The following is a 20,864-nucleotide window of genomic DNA, read 5'->3' as shown; positions in this document are numbered from 1 at the left end:
GCTTTAAATTTAGTAAATCAATATTTCTGTCAGCATGACACTGGTGTGTGTAATACAGTACTAGTTGTTTAGTCACCAATGACATTGTGCCCAAAGATTGTGCAGTACATACATACTCCAACTGTTCTTACTATTCTGATGAAACAGTTGATAATAAAAATGTACACATTAACCAGTTACCACAGAACCTGATTTTTCTTAAGTTTGAAATGAGCTTTGCAGAAAAAAAAACCTTCATTCAGGTTATTGAGACCAAAACGTTGGTTATAAGATCAATTCCATCAGTGGCGCATCATCAGTTACCTGGAGTTCTCATTTGAGCATACCGTTTTTCTGCATGCACCTGGTAATGATAGGTATGCAAGCAGGGCTGGGGTCAATTACATTCCCGAAGTAAACTGAAATTCCAATACCAAATTCTATGAAAAAATGTGAAATTTGAATTTCAGTTTACTGACTGAACCGACCCTAACCCTGTGCAAGACATCAGTTTATCTATTCTTCAGCAGACAAACATTCAAAAGGAAAACACTATTACATAAAATACAAAACAGACAATCAACAGAAACCAGAAGGGAGTCAAACAAGTCATTGAAGTGCTAGGTGTCGTGTTTATTTCAGGAAGTGAAATTTAAAAAGGAGAAAGGTGTTGCAGAGCCAGATACAGCAGAGGCATCCCTGTTCCTGGAGTGCATTGACATTCTGTTCCAACTAGGCACCACACCTGACCAACGGAGCTAATTGATCAGTTCGGTGATGGCAAATATTCAACACACCTGGCCCTCCAGGACCAGGGTTGCCTACCCGAGACACAACATTATGTCCAGCATGACACACTATAGAAGAAAAATACCAACCCATGTATCCCGCTTACCAAACCCACACCCCTCCCTCCCCCTAACACATGCAAATCGTTACGTTGCTGGTTAAAACCATACCTAAGCAGTAGTAGTTATTGTATTTGAAAAGACGAGTTAAAACAACCAAAACAGTACATTAGTGCAAACTAGCAGCAAGTGGACTCGACAGATACTAGGAAAGTGGGTGTTTGTGACTTCTTTGTATATTCTGTGCTGCATCTGATTTCAAGCAGAACATGTGCTTTCAGAGGATCAGCGATACAGTCCTGTAACTCCCACACTGATACTGTATGTCTTATGACAATACGTTATTCTCAGTTTAACATACAGGCCTTCGCCCACACCACATTCCTCACTTTAGTTTCTGTAAAGAAAAAATATCTTCCCTTCACAATGGTTGATTGAATAGGAATGTAGTGTTAATTAGGGAGTGATAATTGTTAACTTGCAGCCAGTTTAGTTTAAGGTATAAAGAGTGCATGCATGTATTCACTACACGTTATGAGTCAATTTATTTGTTAAGGAATGTGACTATTGAGGTAAGCCAATAGTCTTAAAGTGTAAACCAGAGGTCTTTACGTGAATACTGTTTCACTGCGTCTGAAATGGCACCAAAACATACATTGGAAAAAACACATGACCACTTTAACATTTGCAAAATAAAACTTTAAAGAGTAAGAAACAGTCGAGTGACAAAGTTCCTTCTCATAGAATAATTCAAATTGAAACGTTTGTATGTGGACCCCGGGAAGAGTAGCTGCTGCATGGGCAACAACTACTGGGGATCCTAATGAACTAAACATTCACGAAAAGAACCAACCGGCTCCGTGCTGAAAGTTCATGATAGACCATATTGATAAATAACTTATTAATAATCCCAACATTTGGACTGCAATCAGCTCTCCCACTCCCCACCTGAGCTCAGGTAAAGGTGTCGTCATAACTACAGCTACATCTCATTCTGATAATACAAAAGGAAGTTGGGGGGGGGCGCATCACACTCACATCAAAGGAAGATGCCCACACACAGCACCATGCATAAGTACATCGGAACGCGAGACCGAAGATATTTTCGCTCACAGACCGAAAATTCTGATAGTTGTGTGTAAAAACTCCTTAAAAATGTTCAAAATATAGCTCATAATACTGACTAAAGTGACAACGAGTCGTTTTTCTTTTAAAACAGAAGCAAATGGCTACACAAAATATACTAGAAGCATAAGTACAAAAAAAATACTAAAACACCTAGGGGGGTGGGGGTGGGGGGTGGGACAGGGACAGGCCAAGACCTTCCCCTGTGTCCCTGCAAAGCTTTCCCAATTTTTTTTGTGAATGACAGCAAAGTCCTGTGTGAGAGGATGAGGACAGGGGGGGGGGGGGGGGGGTGTGTGTTGAGGACAGAGGGGGTGAGGCTCCTCTGCTATGAGGAGACGGTGACCGGATTCAAGAATCCGTTCCGGCTGTAGAACTTAGAGAAGGCCTCTTCCAGAACCGAAGCGAGTCGTGGCTGGTCGCCCTGGACGAGAGAAAAGAGAATTCAGGACCCCATTTGAAAGGCAAAGTGTCAGAATGCCTCATCCTCAGCCCTCTGTATCCTGCTGGAGTGTTTTGAGCCTGGGGCTGCAGGCATGCTGTGGGGTCACAGGGATTGTGATCCCTTGTCTTACCTCGCTGATGAATCCCAGCTGAACGAGCTCCACAGCCAGCTCCTGCACATTCTCATCTGTACACAAAACACACAGGTCAAAAACCCTGTGACCTGGCTGGTCTAGTGATAATGTTACACCCTCCGGCAAACATATCTACAGTGTTGGTAAAGGTTTGAATCTGGCCTTCTGCCCTCAAACAAAATCCATCTCTCACCACAGTCACTATTTCTACCTGTTCAAGAAAAATCTGAAAATACATTTAAAAGGTAAAGTACAACTCTTGATGTGTCCATTTCTTTTGTATTTAACCTTTATTTTGACAGGGAAGACAGAGACCTAGGTCTCTTTTCAAAATGCACCCTGTATAATAAAATACACACAATCATGGTATGCACAAATATAACATCACAAATCACCCTGAAAAACAGTTATATTTATCCACAAATAAATCCCCAATCAATACTTTAAATTGCCCAGACGGCCCCAGAACATCAAGATGAACTCTATTTCAAATTTTGTTCCAGCAATAAGGTGCATTAAAACTAAAAGCAGATATAGAGTGGGGAGAACAAGTATTTGATACACTGCCGATTTTCCTACTTACAAACCCAGGTCTGTCATTTTTATCATGGGAACACTTCAACTGTGAGAGACGGAATCTAAAACAAAAATCCAGATAATTACATTGTATGATTTTTAAATAATTAATTAGCATTTTATTGCATGACATAAGTATTTGATACATCAGAAAAGCAGAACTTAATATTTGGTACAGAAACCTTTGTTTGCAATTACAGAGAGCATACGTTTCCTGTAGTTCTTGACCAGGTTTGCACACACTGCAGCAGGGATTTTGGCCCACTTCCTCCATACAGACCTTCTCCAGATCCTTCAGGTTTCGGGGCTGTCGCTGGGCAATACAGACTTTCAGCTCGCTCCAAAGATTTTCTATTGGGTTCAGGTCTGGAGACTGGCTAGGCCCTCCAGGACCTTGAGATGCTTCTTACGGAGCCACTCCTTAGTTGCCCTGGCTGTGTGTTTCGGGTCGTTGTCATGTTGGAAGACCCAGCCACGACCCATCTTCAATGCTCTTACTGAGGGAAGGAGGTTGTTGGCCAAGATCCCCCGATACAGGGCCCCATCTATCCTCCCCTCAATACGGTGCAGTCGTCCTGTCCCCGTTGCAGAAAAGCATCCCCAAAGAATGATGTTTCCACCTCCATGCTTCACGGTTGGGGTGGTGTTCTTGGGGTTGTACTCATCCTTCTTCCTCCAAACACAGCAAGTGGAGTTTAGACCAAAAAGCCCTATTTTTGTCTCATCAGACCACATGACCTTCTCCCATTCCTCCTCTGGATCATCCAGATGGTCATTGGCAAACTTCAGACGGGTCTGGACATGCGCTGGCTTGAGCAGTGAGACCTTGCGTGCACTGCAGGATTTTAATCCATGACGGCATAGTGTGTTACTAATGGTTTTCTTTGAGACTGTGGTCCCAGCTCTCTTCAGGTCATTGACCAGGTCCTGCCGTGTAGTTCTGGGCTGATCCCTCACCTTCCTCATGATCATTGATGCCCCACGAGGTGAGATCTTGCATGGAGCCCCAGACCGAGGGTGATTGACCGTCATCTTGAACTTCTTCCATTTTCGAATAATTGCGCCAACAATTGTTGCCTTCTCACCAAGCTGCTTGCCTATTGTCCTGTAGCCCATCCCAGCCTTGTGCAGGTCTACAATTGTATCCCTGATGTCCTTACACAGCTCTCTGGTCTTGGCCATTGTGGAGAGTCTGTTTGATTGAGTGTGTGGACAGATGTCTTTTATACAGGTAACGAGTTCAAACAGGTGCAGTTAATACAGGTAATGAATGGAGAACAGGAGGGCTTCTTAAAGAAAAACTAACAGGTCTGTGAGAGCCGGAATTCTTACTGGTTGGTAGGTGATCAAATACTTATGTCATGCAATAAAATGCAAATTAATTACTTAAAAATCATACGTGATTTTCTGGATTTTTGTTTTAGATTGCGTCTCTCACAGTTGAAGTGTACCTATTGATACAAATTACAGACCTCTACATGCTTTGTAAGTAGGGAAAACCTGCAAAATCGGCAGTGTATCAAATACTTGTTCTCCCCATTGTACCTAGTTTGGTGGAGACCCTAGGAACCTCAAGAGTTTACCAACCCTGTGAACGTGTTAGGCAACTCAGATGTCTATACTTTAGCAGCAAAGTTAGATAAGACAGAAGTTTCTGAAGTACGGCCTTGTAAACAAAGAGTAATGTAGAGATCTACATGTCTTTAGCGAAGTCCAGCCAACCTTTTGATACAGGATACAGTGATGGGTATCAAAACTGTCGTCTAACAAAACGAAGGGCACTATGATAGATGGCATCCAAAGGTTTAAGAGTAGTAGCAGCTGCACTTTGATAAATAATAACACCATAATCAAGAACAGACAAAAAGGTTAATTGAATAATCTGCTTCCTACTGCTTAGAGAAATACACGATTTGTTTTGGAAAAGGCAACTTTAAATCTCAGCTTCTTAAGCAGCTCATGTATAGGTTTGTTTTTTAAATCCATGTCAATCCAAATGCCTAAGTATTTATAAATACAGCACGCTCTGTACACCCCCAAATCAACCCTAAAGACGTGTGGATACTTACTTGGTAACAAATCACAACTTAAGTGCCTGTTCAACTTGTCCTCAAGTTTCAGCAACAGCGTAAGCTGGAAAAAGACGTAAAATAGAGATGTGTGTGTATATAGATTATCTATTTTTTTTAAAGGTTTGAAATCTGAACAGGACAGGCTTTACCCCGGGCTGTATTCACAAAGCGTCCCAGAGTTGGAGTGCTTTTAAATCATAATGAATAAGATTACATGGACGGATGGGACCTGATCCTAGATCAGCATCGATGAATAGTCATGAGAAACTTACGTGATGTTTGGCGCCCTCATCAACAGGCTCGATGTTGCACTGCATCTGTAGGACCTGGGCAGAAAGATTTTTGTAGTCCAAAGCCAATTCAAACCAGTAGATAACACATATTTGGACAAAAATATATCTCTCCCTTTTAAAAAACACACACGGATCTATTTCATTTATATGTACTACATTTGTCTCTTGTATCTACTACCTACACTTGTTGATTTTCTATATTATGCCTATGGAGTTCAGCCTGTATTCACTGCAATGTGGGTCTCAACAATACCTGAAATACTCAATTCCCCAATCAATCCCCTTTTCCTTGTCCAGTGTGCCTTTCAATCCAGCTCTGTACTTCCCCCTCCTCCTTTAGGACTTACCTTCCTGGTCTCCAGCTCTGTACTTCCCCCCTCCTCCTTTAGGACTTACCTTCCTGATCTCCAGCTCTGTACTTCCCCCTCCTCCTTTAGGACTTACCTTCCTGGTCTCCAGCTCTGTACTTCCCCCTCCTCCTTTAGGACTTACCTTCCTGATCTCCAGCTCTGTACTTCCCCCTCCTCCTTTAGGACTTACCTTCCTGGTCTCCATCTCTGCAGGCTCAGGAGTGGGGCTTTTGGTTGATGGGGGCACGATGGGGGACTTCACTGCTTCCTGCTCAGGTTGCTTGGGGCCGGGTACCCCAAAAGCTGTCAGCGGGTAGATCCCATTCCTGATACACCAGAGAGAGAGAGAGAGAGAGGGGGGGGGGGGGGGGGGGGGGAGTTAGACGCCCCACACACACACACACCTCTACAAAAACACACACCCCTCTACAAAAACACACACACATTCCCCTACCTCACATCTTCCAGGAACTTGTCCAGCTCAAGAGCAGGGAACTGGGAAAGCCTGTGGACATCAACAGATTGTGAACAGCAGACTAACCAGGAACACACTGTCCAAGGCACAACAACATCAAGCGTGTCTCAATAGGAGACTAAACAGCAGTTGGGAACCATAAGTTCCTTCCCTTCTCAGTTATGTGCTAGTGGAGATGGCTAAAAATCTGAAATTAATTTAAGATTTTAACAGAGTCATTTCAATCTTTTTGGGATTCCAAGAGATAGTTGGATCTAAGACTCACTTCATCTGAACTCCGTCCTTGACCTCCACGATCACCAGGTTGAGGTCCATGTTCTTCGTCATGTCCTCAAGAGCATTTTCTGGAATCATGTCTACATGACAAGATAGTGATAGTCCAATGAGTTTGTGTGTGTCGCAGTGTGTTTCAGTGTCTGTGTGCGTGTGTCTTGTTACTCACGCTGGTGGCTGACGATGCAGTGCGCTGCCAGCAGCTTCAGTAAGGGCACCTCAAACAGGGCCTGGTGGAACAGCAAATCTTTGGCCGTGGGCCGCTTGCTGGGGTCCTGTTCCAGACACTTCTGGATGAACTCCTACCACAAGAAAACACCGGTACTAAGAAGACAAGGTTCAGTCCTGGACAACACCGGCACTACCAAGACAAAGTTCAGTCCTGGACAACACCGGCACTACCAAGACAAGGTTCAGTCCTGGACAACACTGGCACTACCAAGACAAGGTTCAGTCCTGGACAACACCGGCACTACCAAGACAAGGTTCAGTCCTGGACAACACCGGCACTAACAAGACAAGGTTCAGTCCTGGACAACACCGGCACTATCAAGACAAGGTTCAGTCCTGGACAACACCGGCACTACCAAGACAAGGTTCAGTCCTGGACAACACCGGCACTACCAAGACAAGGTTCAGTCCTGGACAACACCGGCACTACCAAGACAAGGTTCAGTCCTGGGCAACACCGGCACTACCAAGACAAGGTTCAGTCCTGGGCAACACCGGCACTACCAAGACAAGGTTCAGTCCTGGACAACACCGGCACTACCAAGACAAGGTTCAGTCCTGGACAACACCGGCACTACCAAGACAAGGTTCAGTCCTGGACAACACCGGCACTACCAAGACAAGGTTCAGTCCTGGACAACACCGGCACTACCAAGACAAGGTTCAGTCCTGGACAACACCGGCACTACCAAGACAAGGTTCAGTCCTGGACAACACAAGGTTCAGTCCTGGACAACACCGGCATTAAAGAGCAATGACATGTCTGGATGAATTCCTGCCACAGGTAAACACACACATACAGGCAATAAAGAGAAATGTAAATAATAAAATCAAAGTTTCTCAAATGTTTTCAGAGATCAAAAATGGTCTGGTGACATGTTGATTTTGGAGTGAACTATCCCTTTAAGAACACTACGGGCTATAGTGGGTTGTTTAGCGGGATGGCTTAAATTTGAAGGATTACGGACAACAAGTCAACTCTATTTAGTCTCCAAATGTTTATTGAAAAAATACAGTCGCACAATAAGCACTTGTCTCTCAAATACCTTGTTGGTTAGGTAGCTAGTGTCTCTCAAATACCTTGTTGGTTAGGTAGCTAGTGTCTCTCAAATACCTTGTTGGTTAGGTAGCTAGTGTCTCTCAAATACCTTGTTGGTTAGGTAGCTAGTGTCTCTCAAATACCTTGTTGGTTAGGTAGCTAGTGTCTCTCAAATACCTTGTTGGTTAGGTAGCTAGTGTCTCTCAAATACCTTGTTGGTTAGGTAGCTAGTGTCTCTCAAATACCTTGTTGGTTAGGTAGCTAGTGTCTCTCAAATACCTTGTTGGTTAGGTAGCTAGTGTCTCTCAAATACCTTGTTGGTTAGGTAGCTAGTGTCTCTCAAATACCTTGTTGGTTAGGTAGCTAGTGTCTCTCAAATACCTTGTTGGTTAGGTAGCTAGTGTCTCTCAAATACCTTGTTGGTTAGGTAGCTAGTGTCTCTCAAATACCTTGTTGGTTAGGTAGCTAGTGTCTCTCAAATACCTTGTTGGTTAGGTAGCTAGTGTCTCTCAAATACCTTGTTGGTTAGGTAGCTAGTGTCTCTCAAATACCTTGTTGGTTAGGTAGCTAGTGTCTCTCAAATACCTTGTTGGTTAGGTAGCTAGTGTCTCTCAAATACCTTGTTGGTTAGGTAGCTAGTGTCTCTCAAATACCTTGTTGGTTAGGTAGCTAGTGTCTCTCAAATACCTTGTTGGTTAGGTAGCTAGTGTCTCTCAAATACCTTGTTGGTTAGGTAGCTAGTGTCTCTCAAATACCTTGTTGGTTAGGTAGCTAGTGTCTCTCAAATACCTTGTTGGTTAGGTAGCTAGTGTCTCTCAAATACCTTGTTGGTTAGGTAGCTAGTGTCTCTCAAATACCTTGTTGGTTAGGTAGCTAGTGTCTCTCAAATACCTTGTTGGTTAGGTAGCTAGTGTCTCTCAAATACCTTGTTGGTTAGGTAGCTAGTGTCTCTCAAATACCTTGTTGGTTAGGTAGCTAGTGTCTCTCAAATACCTTGTTGGTTAGGTAGCTAGTGTCTCTCAAATACCTTGTTGGTTAGGTAGCTAGTGTCTCTCAAATACCTTGTTGGTTAGGTAGCTAGTGTCTCTCAAATACCTTGTTGGTTAGGTAGCTAGTGTCTCTCAAATACCTTGTTGGTTAGGTAGCTAGTGTCTCTCAAATACCTTGTTGGTTAGGTAGCTAGTGTCTCTCAAATACCTTGTTGGTTAGGTAGCTAGTGTCTCTCAAATACCTTGTTGGTTAGGTAGCTAGTGTCTCTCAAATACCTTGTTGGTTAGGTAGCTAGTGAATGTTTGCCATATAAGCATAGACAGTCAAAACACTTCAAAAGCAAGACATGGTGTAAAGAACAAGATACGAGCTGGAATGAGCAACCTACGATTCCCTACATGGCTGCTACTTGTCATTGTTGCTGGCCATCTGTCCGTTCAGAATCATAACACAGCCTTTTACCCCTGCGATGCGAGCGCATCGTTTTCGTGACGTTGTCAGGCAACCTGTCTATGCAGACTATAGTTATGTTATGGCTGGACTGGGTAATACCCTTCAGGACAGACCCATTTCAGCAACAAGCAGCGGGTGTTAGCTGCTAGGCCAGGGTCCCCGACTCACCCTCTGCAGTGGATCCTCCAGGAACTGAATGGCACTGTTGATGGCTTCTTGGGACACATACGACGACTCGCCGTTGCTCTGGATCTCCAGTACAGCCATCTGAAGAGACGAGGAGAATGTGGGGAATAGAAGATTTGAAACAGGATAAGAAGTACACAACAAAACTGTTGGACTACAAAACTTCCAGTTTCCATTGAGCAAGGCTAGTCATCGACTTCATGATTAAGTTGATTTGCATCTCATTTCTTTCAGTTGTCCGTCATACGAGTGTGAGAATAACAAAACCACTTCACTCACCTCTAAGGCACACATTCCAAAGGAATAAATGTCCACTGCAGTGGTGACGTCTGCAACAGCTAGAAAAAGACGTCAATCAATGTCAGTAGAAAAACAGCTCAACTACATGGTTTCTCAAAAGGGACCATTTGTCTAAGGTCAAAAGGTTATCTACCTCCATACTCAGGAGCAAAGAAATGCAGGCTCTTCTGCTCCTCCCGACAGGTCTTGACGTGGTTGTTGATGGTGTCTGGGGCCACTAACAGATGAGTCACAAATTAGTCCGAAGAGAATGGGGAACGTTAGGTTGCAAGGGCCACCTGGGGTATGTTCAGTAGGGTGCACCGTAGCAAAACATTTCTGCAATGGATAATGAAATCTGTGTTCAGCTACTCCATTTCAAAATGTTTCCTCCCTACTGAACAAGGCCCCGGTTTTAACCCTTCAGACCAACACCTCTGAAAAGGTTGACATTTAGCGTGATTGACAGATCTGAGACCCACCTGAGCCAATCTTAATGAGACCATTATGCTGGATGAAGATGGTGTCACAGGTCAGGTTGCCGTGGATGATGGGAGGGTCACAGGAATGCAGGTAGCTGGGGAGAGGAGAGAAAGGTTACAGGAAGCTTCAAGAGAAGTGTGAAATTTGTAGAATTTAGCGTTTGGAAAAACAGAACTGGCTCTGTCCAATATGGATATATGTACTGCTGTGTGTGAGAGAGAGAGACTGACCTGAGAGCAGACAGTATCTGTGTACACCAGCGCTTCCAGGCCTGATAGACAGACAGACAGCAGAGATGATATTCAAACCTAATTGAAATGTGATTACCATGTGGTTCTTGAAGTGTTACTTCTGTCAAATGACCAGAATTGGCTGCAATTAATTGCAAAAAATGTATAAATTGCAACAGCGGGAAAGTTCTGCATTAACAGTGGGCTTTTGTAGGTTCGGTTAAAAATAGGGCTGTCACAAGATGAAATAAAATGGGACACTGCCCAGCCTGCAGCCAAGAGGGGGATTTTTACTGAGCTACTGGGAAACCAGGAAGAGCATACAGGTGACATACATTCTGCATACAGCTTTTTCTGTGTCAGTCCTGTTTCCTGGTTTCATTTTTGTTTGTTAATTTCAATTTAAAACCAGTTCTTTAAAAGGGCACGGCTCAAACAATAGCAAAGCGGCCACCCAGCCACTTCTTCAGTAAAAATCTGTGTATGCGACCAATAAACTTTGACTTGGGTGGAGCTGGAGAAATGGAACCACTCAGTCATATACAAAGCTATAGATGCAAGGACTGCCCATCAATGACATCAACATTTTACACCATGTCTAGAGGCTATACAGTGTTTACACTTACATTTCTAACAAACAATATTGTAAAAACAAATAAAAAATGTATTTGTCACATACACATGGTTAGCAGATGTTAATGCAAGTGTAGCTAAATGCTTGTGCTTCTAGTTCCGACCATGCAGTAATATCTAACAAGTAATCTAACAATTTCACAACAACTACCTTATACACACACACAAGTGTAAAGGAATGAATAAGAATATGCACATACAAATATATGGATGAGCGATAGCCGAACGGCATAGGCAAGATGCAGTAGATGGTATAGAGTACAGTATTTACAGTGGGGCAAAAAAGTATTTAGTCAGCTACCAATTGTGCAAGTTCTCCCACTTAAAAAGATGAGAGAGGCCTGTAATTTTCATCATAGGTACACGTCAACTATGACAGACAAAATGAGAAAAAAAATCCAGAAAATCACATTGTAGGATTTTTTATGAATTTATTTGCAAATCATGCTGTTGGGGAGTTTTTCAGCAGCAGGGACTTGAACCCGATCGAACATCACTGGCGAGACCAGAAAATAGCTGTGCAGCAACGCTCCCCATCCAACCTGACAGAGCTTGAGAGGATCTGCAGCGAGGAATGGGAGAAACTCCCCAAATACAGGTGTGCCAAGCTTGTAGCTTTATACCCAAGAAGGCTTGAGGCTAATCGCTGGCAAAGGTGCTTCAACAATGTACTGAGTAAAGAGTCTGAATAGTTAAGAGTACCAGTCAATTTAATCATAGAGCTTGATGGTTTTTGCGACTACACTTAAAGATGCTTTCAAAGTTCTTAAAACGTTCCGGACTGACCTTCATGTCTTAAAGTAATGGACTGTCATGTCTTCACTTGTTTGAGCTGTTCTTGCCATAATATGGACTTGGTATTTTACCAAATAGGGCTAGCTTCTGTATACCACCTCTACCTTCTCACAACACAACTGATTGGCTCAAACGCATTAAGGAAAGACATTCCACAAATTCACTTTTAACAAGCCACACCTGCTAATTGAAATGCATTCCAGGTGACTACCTCATGTAGCTGGTTGAGAGAATTCCAAGAGTGTGCAAAGCTGGCTACTTTGAAGAATCAACAATATTTTGATTTGTTTAACACTTTTGGTTACTACATGATTCCATATGTGTACATAGTTTGTCTTCACTATTATTCTACAACGTAGAAAAAAGTTAAAATAAAGAGAAACCCTGGAATGAGTAGGTGTCCAAACTTTTGACTTTTACTGTATGTAACTGTTTTAGATTTTTTTTAAATAAATATTATCAGAAATTTCTAAACCTGTTTTTGCTTTGTTATTGTGTGTGTAAAAACATGAATCAATTTTAGAATAAGGCTGTAACGTGATGAAATGTGGAAAGAGTGAAAGGGTCTGAATACTTCCCGAATGCACTGTATCATTCATTTAAGTTGTTTTTTAAATGATGTAGCAATAACAGCCCTTTTAAGATCCAAACAGACGAATAATCCACCCCGTACCTTCTCATTCATTGTCTTGTGGTTTTTCTTGGTCTTTTTCAGAAACTGCTTCAGGCTTCCTGAAGACATGTATTCTGTGATGAAAATGACCTGCAAGTGGAAAAAAGTTGTTCATTTCCTGTGTAATACATTCCATTTATATTTCTTACTATTAAAAAAGGTAGTTATTTTACTGCATTTGAAATCTCTTACCCTGGCCCTATTTTCCTTCACATCAGCCCAGTATTTGTGAAACTTGACAATGTTCAGATGCTCCAACTGGATCAAGTTGTCAAACACCGCTTTGACTTTCTCCTGGACAGTGATAAAAATGAGAAGGGAAAATATACATATTTGCAATCAAACATACCTCAATCTTCAACTAATAAACATGATTGATGTCAATGAGCTCAACTGTTCAGTCCAAATTTACATTTTCTCATCATCCACTAAGTTAAGGCCAATTAAGACAAACTCAATATAACAAACAAAACCCCTTAACCTGGGTTAATGTCTGTTCCTGCTTTTTTTCTCCATGGGGATGTCATTTATTTAAACATTGTCTAACCCGGTCTACATTTGTTTGTGGGTGATGTGGCCACAGGATATTTTTAATAACTAGGGCTTATATGTCTGATAACAATCCTGACTTGTAAGAAATGCCAAGAATGTTCTTGCACATATTACATTGGAGGGTATTGCAACTCAGAATATGATCTGGTCTTGCTCTTGCCAAGCAAGAGGTAAAGCAAAGGTTAGTTCAGGATCTCTGCAAGTCATACTTTCCCCACAGAGTCAAACAAACATATATATTTTTAAAGTTGTCACATACACCGGATAGGTGTCGTAGTACATAGTATGTACTACAGGGGGAAATTAGGGTTAAGTGCCTTGCTCAAGGGCACATCGACAGATTTAGTTTGTCGCCTCGGGTATTCGACCACTGCGGTAACCACTAGGCTACCTGCCACCTAAACTCAGAAACGCAATATCGGGAGAATTCTGGGAACTATTAAAAATTATCAACAAAAACTAATCAAACTAAAGGGAGCTCATTCTACTCAATGCTCAGCCTGTATTCAACACACACCAACACAGCATGTTGACATGCAGAACAGAAGGCAGACTACACTGCCTGAGAGCACACTGACAAGCTCCAAACAGACTGCTCAGTGCCTAGACAGTCAGAGAGGAACACAGCCAAGGACAGGGTCTTGTTTATTCATCAAACAGAAGACGGACCACCATCTGGACTTGTCTAATAAGAAATGCTCATTTTTGTTTTGCGTTCAAAACATTTTTAAACGTTATGCGCCCTTATGACCCAGCCCACAGACAAAGGTTTAAAAACAATGTGCGAGAGGATTGTGCCTGAGGATTATGCAACAACCTCTGTGAACGGTTTTCATAACACTTTGTAAAGAGTACTTTGCTATATGTTTGGCAGCAACAGGTTGGAACACTTTGCCTAAGGCTCGCTCATGTCGCACCAAATGTGGATCTTTAGCGACCATATGCTGTAGACATCTGACTGCAGACATTTTCACGTGAATCTACATGCAAAAATAGGTGCTCCGTCGGTTCACAAATTACACCCCGCACTCTGTTCAGGAGGTGCTAAGTACTCTGGGCCAGCAAACGCCATTGGTGTGTCTGAGCACTAAGGAGCTTAGGCAAATCTTACCATAACTCTATCCTCCTGATTCCGGCTTACAAGCAAAAACTCAAGCAGGAAAAGCAGTGACACGCTCAACACCAATGATTACAGGCAACATCCACACTGCGCTAAAGGCTAGAGCTGCCACTTTCAAGGAGCGGGACACTAATCCAGACGCTTAGAAGAAATCACGCTACACACTCTGACGAACCATCAAAAAGGCAAAGCATCAATACAGGGCCCCGCAAGGGTGCATGCTTAGTCCCCTCCTGTACTCCCTGCTCACCCATTACTACATGGCTCACGACTCCAACATTAAGTTTGCCAACGACACAATGGTGGTAGGCCTGATCACATACAACGAGACAGGCTACAGTACCAGGACAACAAGCTCTCTCCCTCAACGCCAGCAAGACAAAGGAGCTGATCGTAAATTACGGGAAATGGAGGGCCGAGCACACCCCCTTTCACATCGACAGGGTTGTAATGGAGCGGGTCGAGAGCTTCAAGTTCCTCTGTGTCAACTTCACTTAGGACCTATTATGGTCCAAACACACCAACACAGTCGTGAAGAGGGCATGACAATGCCTCATCCCCCCTCAGGAGGCTGACAAGATTTGGCATGGGTCTTCAAATCCTCAAAGTTCTACAGTTGCACCATTGATAGCATCTTGACTGGCTGCATCTCCGCTTGGTATGGCAACTGCTTGTGCATCACTGGGGCCGAGCTCTCTGCTATCCTGGACCTTTACCAGGCAGTGTCAGAGGAAGGCCCTAAAAATAGTCTAAGACTCCAGCCACCCAAGTAAAAGCCTGTTCTTTCTGCTACCGCACAACAAGCGGTACCAAGCGGTACCAGAGCGCCAAGTCTGGGTCCAAAAGGCTCCTGAACAGCTTCAACCCCTAAGCCATAAGAATGCTGAACAGTTCATCACAAATCTGAAGGGGGGCACTGACTCTACACATACGCTCACAACACACACACCGGCTGCTGCTGTTTTATCATCTATCCTGATTGCCTTGCCACTTTTACCCCTACCTGCATGAACATATTACCTCAATTATCTCTTACCCCTGCACATTTCGGTACTGGTACTCCTTGTATATAAAATCGTTATTTTGTGTTACTATTCTTTTTTTTTCTTTCTACAAATTGTTCTTACTTTTTAACTCTGTCTGTAATGAACAATGCAATCTCAAAGTGTATGTTAACCAAATAAACATCAGGTAATTTAAAAATAAATAAATGCTACAACAGTAGCTTGATAAAGTCTGTTTGAGTGCTTTTTGAAGCAGATGGGCATCCGCAGTCATGAGAAGATCTGGAAGCTCATAGCTAGACGGTCAGCAGAGGTGGTGATGAATGGGTGATAACTGATCATAGAGCATGGTTCTGTTGCAGCTGAGCCCTGGTTGAGAACCCAACCCACCTCTTGCAGTTTGAAGTTCTTCCGCTCTGAGAACATGACCTCATTCCACACCACCTCCACACCCTCCTCTGTGTCCATGGCCAGGTAGGCATTGTCAATCCCAGGGACATTGCGCTGGTTCACCTAAAATTAAGAACAGTGTTGGATTACACTAATAATTCTCCATCTGATTCAAAGTAGTTGTGTAAAAAAAACAAGTTCAAAATTTGTGGGGCCAAAAGTCTAACTACACAAAGAGTAACCCTTTTCCTTTCTCCAGCACATGCTCATTGAATACCTCCTCTCTGCGTTTCTGCCAGCGTCCACACGGGCTCTCCTCCAGAATCTCTGACTCATCCTCGCTCTCCTCTTCCTCATCCTCTGTCGCCGCTGTTGCAGGGGGCTGTGTCACAGTGGACACTGGGGGGGACACGGATGACACACTCTGACCGGTGGGGGAAGCAACCATTGACTCTGGTTTCCCATCCTGGACAGAGTCCAACACCTGCTTCCCTTCTCCCTCTGACATCTTGTCAAGCTTGGACACCTACTGCAAAACCCGAACAAATTGTAGACTCAAAGGCTTCATGCATCATTGCCAGAAGAGTGAATGTATTGTGTACACACACACAGTATTGCCACCCCGGATATTACATGTATGTCAAAGCCTGAGGCACTCTTAAATTCAGTTGAATTTAGCTACGTTGCTTCACACTTGGCTGAACCTGATATTGTCCACGCACCTGATACGACGTGCTTGACTATCTGACAGCTTATTTCAGACATTGATTCAGTCAGAATAAACTAGTTAGGTAACGTTAGTTCTCCTCTCCAGCGTAACATGAAAAAGGGCCCCTCTAAAAATGGCTAACATGAAGTTAGCATAGTTACCTACCTTGTAAACTTGAATGATGTTGTCAGCTCCGTATCAGTAGACTCCAACTACAAACTTCTTTCAAATCCTTGTGGAAATACGATTTGCTAACAAGCTACTGTAGCTAGTTATATCCGCTAGTCAGCTAGCTATGTAGCCACCACCGGTTACCGTAACTATAATGTCGTGATTTGCCGCCTTGAGGATATTAGCTAACCAAAAGGCAAGATGACAGTTAGTTAACTAACCTCCCCAACTACTTAACACGCCGAATTGCTGTTAAAACAAAAATGACAGATTATGCTAGATTTTTGCTAACCTTGTCCCTAGCTGGATGGCCAGTCAGTCAGTCAGCCAAACTAGCGAAAAACAGTTAGCTAGCTAGATACTATAGTACTGCGGTTGTTGCAAAAATATCAAAGTCCTATGTTGGAGAAAAAAAAACAATCGAAATGAAATCATTTTTTTAATATCACAATTATAAAGCAATAGGTTACTATGAACCGAGGTCTACACGGTTGATAAAATAATGGCGACATACACACACCGGCTCAAATCACTACAAAAGTAATCAAAACGGAGACGGCAGTGGGCGTGGATTTTCCTTCCACGTTGGTTTATTACTCGATGATAGTCTAGATTGACATTTCATAGGCCGAATCATGGTACCAATAAGTAAAATATGCTTTTTGATTGGTCAGAGTTACTGTTGTCGTTCTAATAGGCCACTCCCACAGTAGGGGAGAAAACCAATTATTGGGCCAGACATGCATTCTGTTGTCATCGCCACTAGAGGTCAGTATAGTGCTCACTGTGGGTTAGGCCCATAGGGCCCAAGATACATCTATGGTGAGGCCAAGCTACCTTTTCACAGAGGGATTACGTTTTTTGTAGGTTCCAAAGGGAAAACACGCGGTGTAATTTACTTCGTTATACAACAAGATATCAGCTATCAAGTGCATCTCAAACCGAGATTGCGATATACAACACACTGTCCTGCAACTCTCTGCTATGAACTGACAGGTTGCAACCAGGGTAGATGAGTCAGGACTTCTGAAAACATAAAGATCAGCTGCTTGAAGTGGAATTAGTAAGCCAGTAGGGGACACTCATGCCCTTTAGCATGCCCCACGCAGAAACATTCTTATTCTACAGAATCAAATTAAGACTAGCAATTAATCCTTCAAATAAGTCATTCTGAGAGCCTGAAGAGAGAGAGAGAGAGAGCGAGAGTGTGTGTGTGTGTGTGTGTGTGAGAGAGAGAGAGAGAGAGAGAGAGTGAGAGAGAGCAGGAGTTGCCATATGACATTGGCCCTATCATAGTGTGTATTCTAAAAGTATTCAGACCCCTTGACTTTTTCCACATTTTGTTATGTTACAGCCTTATTCTAAAATTGATTACATTGTTTAGTTTTCCCCCTCATCAATCTACACACAATACCCCATAATGACAAATCAAAAAACATGTTTTTATACATTTGCCAATTTTTGAAATAAAAAACCCTGGAAATATAACATTTACATAAGTATTCATACTCAATACTTTGTTGACGCACCTTTGGCAGTGATTACAGCCTTTACAGTCTTCCTGGGTATGACGCTACAAGCTTGGCACAGCTGTATTTGGGGAGTTTCTCCCATTCCCTCTGCAGATCCTCTCAAGCTCTGTCAGGTTGGATAGGGAGCATCACTGCACAGCAATTGTCAGGTGTCTCCAGTGATGTTCGATCAGGTTCAAGTCTGGGCTTTGGCCGGGCCACTCAGAGACTTGTCCCGAAGGCACTCTCGTGTTGTCTTGGCTGTGTGCTTAGGGTCGTTGTCCTGTTGGAAGGTGAACCTTCACCCCAGTCTCTGGAGCAGGTTTTCATCAAGGATCTCTCTGTACTTTGCTCCGTTCATTTTTCCCTCGATTCTGACTCGTCTCCCAGTCCCTGCTGCTGAAAAACATCCCACAGCATGATGCTGCCACCACCATGATTCACCACAGGGATGGTGCCAGGTTTCCTCCAGATGTGACACTTGGCATTCAGGCAAAAGAGTTCAATATTGGTTTCATCAGACCAGAGAATCTTGTTCTCATGGTCTGAGAGTCCTTTAGGTGTCTTATGGCAAACTCTAAGCAGGCTGTCATGTGCCTTGTACTGAGGAGTGTCTTCCGTCTAGCCACTACCATAAAGGCCTTATTGATGGAGTGCTGCAGAGATGGTTGTCCTTCTGGAAGGTTCTCCCATCTCCACAGAGGAACTCTGGAGCGCTGTCAGAGAGACCATTGGGTTCTTGGTCACCTCCCTGATCGAGGCCCTTCTCCCCCGATTGCTCAGTTTGGCAGGGCGGCCAGCTCTAGGAAGAGTCTAGCTGCCCGGTTCCAAACTTCTTCTATTTAAGAATGATGGAGGCCACTGTGTTCTTGGGGACCTTCAATGCTGCAGACATTTTTTTGGTACTCTTCCCCAGATCTGTGCCTCGACACAATCCTGTCTTGGAGCTCTATGGACAATTCCCTCGACCTCATGGCTTGGTTTTTGCTTTGACATGACTGTCAACTGTAGGACCTTTATATATACAGGTGAGTGCCTTTCCAAATGATGAGGAAAATGTTTTATTTGATCCATTTTAGAATAAGGCTGTAATGTAACAATGTGGAAAAAGGGAAGGGGTCTGAATACTTTCTGATGGCACTGTATTATCCTATGGCTATTGTTTCCCTCAGATCAATACGGTTCATGTTTATCAATGCTCTGCCTGGGGCATACTGGTAAAGGCCACAGTGTACACCACCCAGATGGACAGACTAAACATTGGACACAGAGAACGACAGAGAGTCATGGAAAATGCTTTTGCAATCCACAGGTTCAATTCATCATCCTCATCAGCTACACTACAGGCCCACCACACATCCATTTCACAACCCAACAACTCAAATTCAATCAGCAAAATTGTTCTTGACTGTAGCTGATATCAGGGAGAGACATGGTAAAGTTAGTGTAGGTATCATTACATGGTATGTATAATATTGGTATGTGGGGCCTGCTTGCCCACGCCCAAGCCTGCTTTCCCAATCTGCCATCTCCCACCTAGTGAATTGTAGACCTACACTGTAGACTTAGAAATGTTCGGAGCGGGAGTCCTTTTCAGAGCGGCCTCCTCCCCACTTTTCAAGGGGCCTATTTATAGACCTGCAAAGGCAAAAGTATCAGTGTGTGTTTATGAGTGTGGGTTGGAGGGTGTGTTTCGTATTGTGAGTGCCCCCAGCATATAAAGGAACTGAGAGTGAGAGGAAAGCACGAGGAAGGACGAAGGGAAGTTTATCAGGGATGTTTTGCAAGTTCATGCTCTTGCATTGAAATCTGAAAAGAATCCTCACTTTCATTCATTTGGACTGACTAGCGTACATACTAAAGGGGGCAGCTCACACTGATAGGGGGAACAAGGACACGCATAAGGGGAAAAACAAAGCCAAGATGGCCCTTGTTGAGGAAACTTCAGTGAAGGTGGCGTTGGAAACTGAAGCATCACCTGATGTACCTGAGGGTAAGACTGACTACCCCTTCACGGCCAGCAACAGTATCTATACTGCCATTTTGAGCAGAAACGAGGCCGTCAAAGATGCCAAGCGCCTGAAGAACTTCTTGGAGTTGCGAGACAAATACGTACACAAGAAAGTCCTGTTTGAAGACCCTCTGTTCCCACCCAATGATTCCTCTCTTTGGTACAGCAGCAAATTTCCCATTGAATTTGAGTGGAAGCGCCCAACGGTGAGTGCCATCTGTTTTCCCACTAGCAGGGGTGAAGTACACCTTGCCTCAAGGTTGGAACTTATATTGCAATAAAGACTGGACCACAGTATCACAAAAGGAAAATAAATAGATAGTTAGATTCTACTAAAGAACATCTCTGTCCTTTTTGAGTAAGAAATGCTTTTGGTCAATGTGTCCCTGGTTTGAGCCCAATTCGGGCCAGGGATGGGACCTACTCTGTTACACCTACCACCCCAGCTCTTGATGAAGTGTGTAAAGTTTTTTTTTTAAACATATTAGGGCTGAAGGCTGCAGACAAGTAGATTAAAAAACAGCAACCCACTTGTGGTAAAGTATTATCACTCAGCCTAAGATCAAATCTCTCTTCATTAGCTGCAAAAACATTGTTATGACATCACTTCTGGTAAATAACCTGGGGGAAAGCGAGAGCAATTCTGCTGAATATTTGTAGGCTCATAGCTGCGGATCATCAGGTTCTAGAATCACAGACAGCTGAGACTCTGCAACAGGCAGGCCTCACTACAGTACCGCCAGTCACGCCACGAGGCTTACAGCGAGAGAGCAGAGGGAGATTTGGGATATTATAGTCAACCAATAATCAGTCTTGTTAGGCAGTGTGCTGTTAC

At 43.4% G+C, this 20,864-nt stretch overlaps 2 protein-coding genes across 5 annotated transcripts in view; one reads left to right on the top strand and one right to left on the bottom strand.

Annotated features, from left to right (window-relative positions):
* Nucleotides 1-591: 591 nt before the first annotated feature.
* On the bottom strand, nt 592-17,059 carry nrbp1 (nuclear receptor binding protein 1). Of its 2 annotated transcripts, none has more exons than XM_036984791.1 (18): nt 16,502-17,059; nt 15,905-16,156; nt 15,628-15,750; nt 12,754-12,855; nt 12,562-12,651; nt 10,461-10,501; nt 10,230-10,324; nt 9,902-9,985; nt 9,748-9,806; nt 9,451-9,549; nt 6,739-6,871; nt 6,562-6,652; nt 6,276-6,326; nt 6,012-6,147; nt 5,451-5,504; nt 5,176-5,239; nt 2,528-2,583; nt 592-2,376 (listed from the first exon to the last, which is right to left on the bottom strand). In XM_036984791.1, the coding sequence occupies exons 2-18, from the start codon at nt 16,133-16,135 to the stop codon at nt 2,281-2,283; spliced, it is 1,605 nt and encodes a 534-aa protein (XP_036840686.1). In that variant the 5' UTR covers nt 16,136-16,156; nt 16,502-17,059; the 3' UTR covers nt 592-2,280. The 2 variants fall into 2 exon arrangements, with proteins under 2 accessions (XP_036840686.1, XP_036840687.1); XM_036984792.1 differs by having other exon boundaries at nt 15,905-16,153.
* Nucleotides 17,060-19,665: 2,606 nt separating this feature from the next.
* capn3b (calpain 3b) overlaps nt 19,666-20,864 on the top strand; it is a 37,400-nt gene continuing 36,201 nt past the window's right edge. For 2 of the 3 annotated variants that reach the window (XM_036984789.1, XM_036984788.1), the window contains exon 1: nt 19,666-20,235. In XM_036984789.1, coding sequence (XP_036840684.1) covers nt 19,942-20,235 — 294 coding nt within the window. In that variant the 5' untranslated portion in view covers nt 19,666-19,941. The remainder of the gene's footprint in view (nt 20,236-20,864) is intronic. The other variant, XM_036984787.1, reaches the window with a different exon arrangement.

Source organism: Oncorhynchus mykiss, chromosome 8, assembly GCF_013265735.2.
Source record: "Oncorhynchus mykiss isolate Arlee chromosome 8, USDA_OmykA_1.1, whole genome shotgun sequence".
NCBI classification, from domain to species: Eukaryota; Metazoa; Chordata; class Actinopteri; order Salmoniformes; family Salmonidae; genus Oncorhynchus; species Oncorhynchus mykiss.
Note: the sequence above shows the minus strand (reverse complement) of the source record. Positions and strands in the feature narration are given on the sequence as shown.

Bases quoted from the DNA above. Each gene is read 5' to 3' on its own strand.
- nrbp1 (XM_036984791.1), bottom strand. From the start codon at position 16,135: ATGTCAGAGGGAGAAGGGAAGCAGGTGTTGGACTCTGTCCAGGATGGG. The intron at 6,327-6,561 runs GTGAGTCTTAGA...TGATGTCCACAG, and splicing joins AAGGACGGAGTTCAGATGAA to GCTTTCCCAGTTCCCTGCTC. The intron at 2,377-2,527 runs GTAAGACAAGGG...TCTCTCGTCCAG, and splicing joins AGCTGGGATTCATCAGCGAG to GGCGACCAGCCACGACTCGC.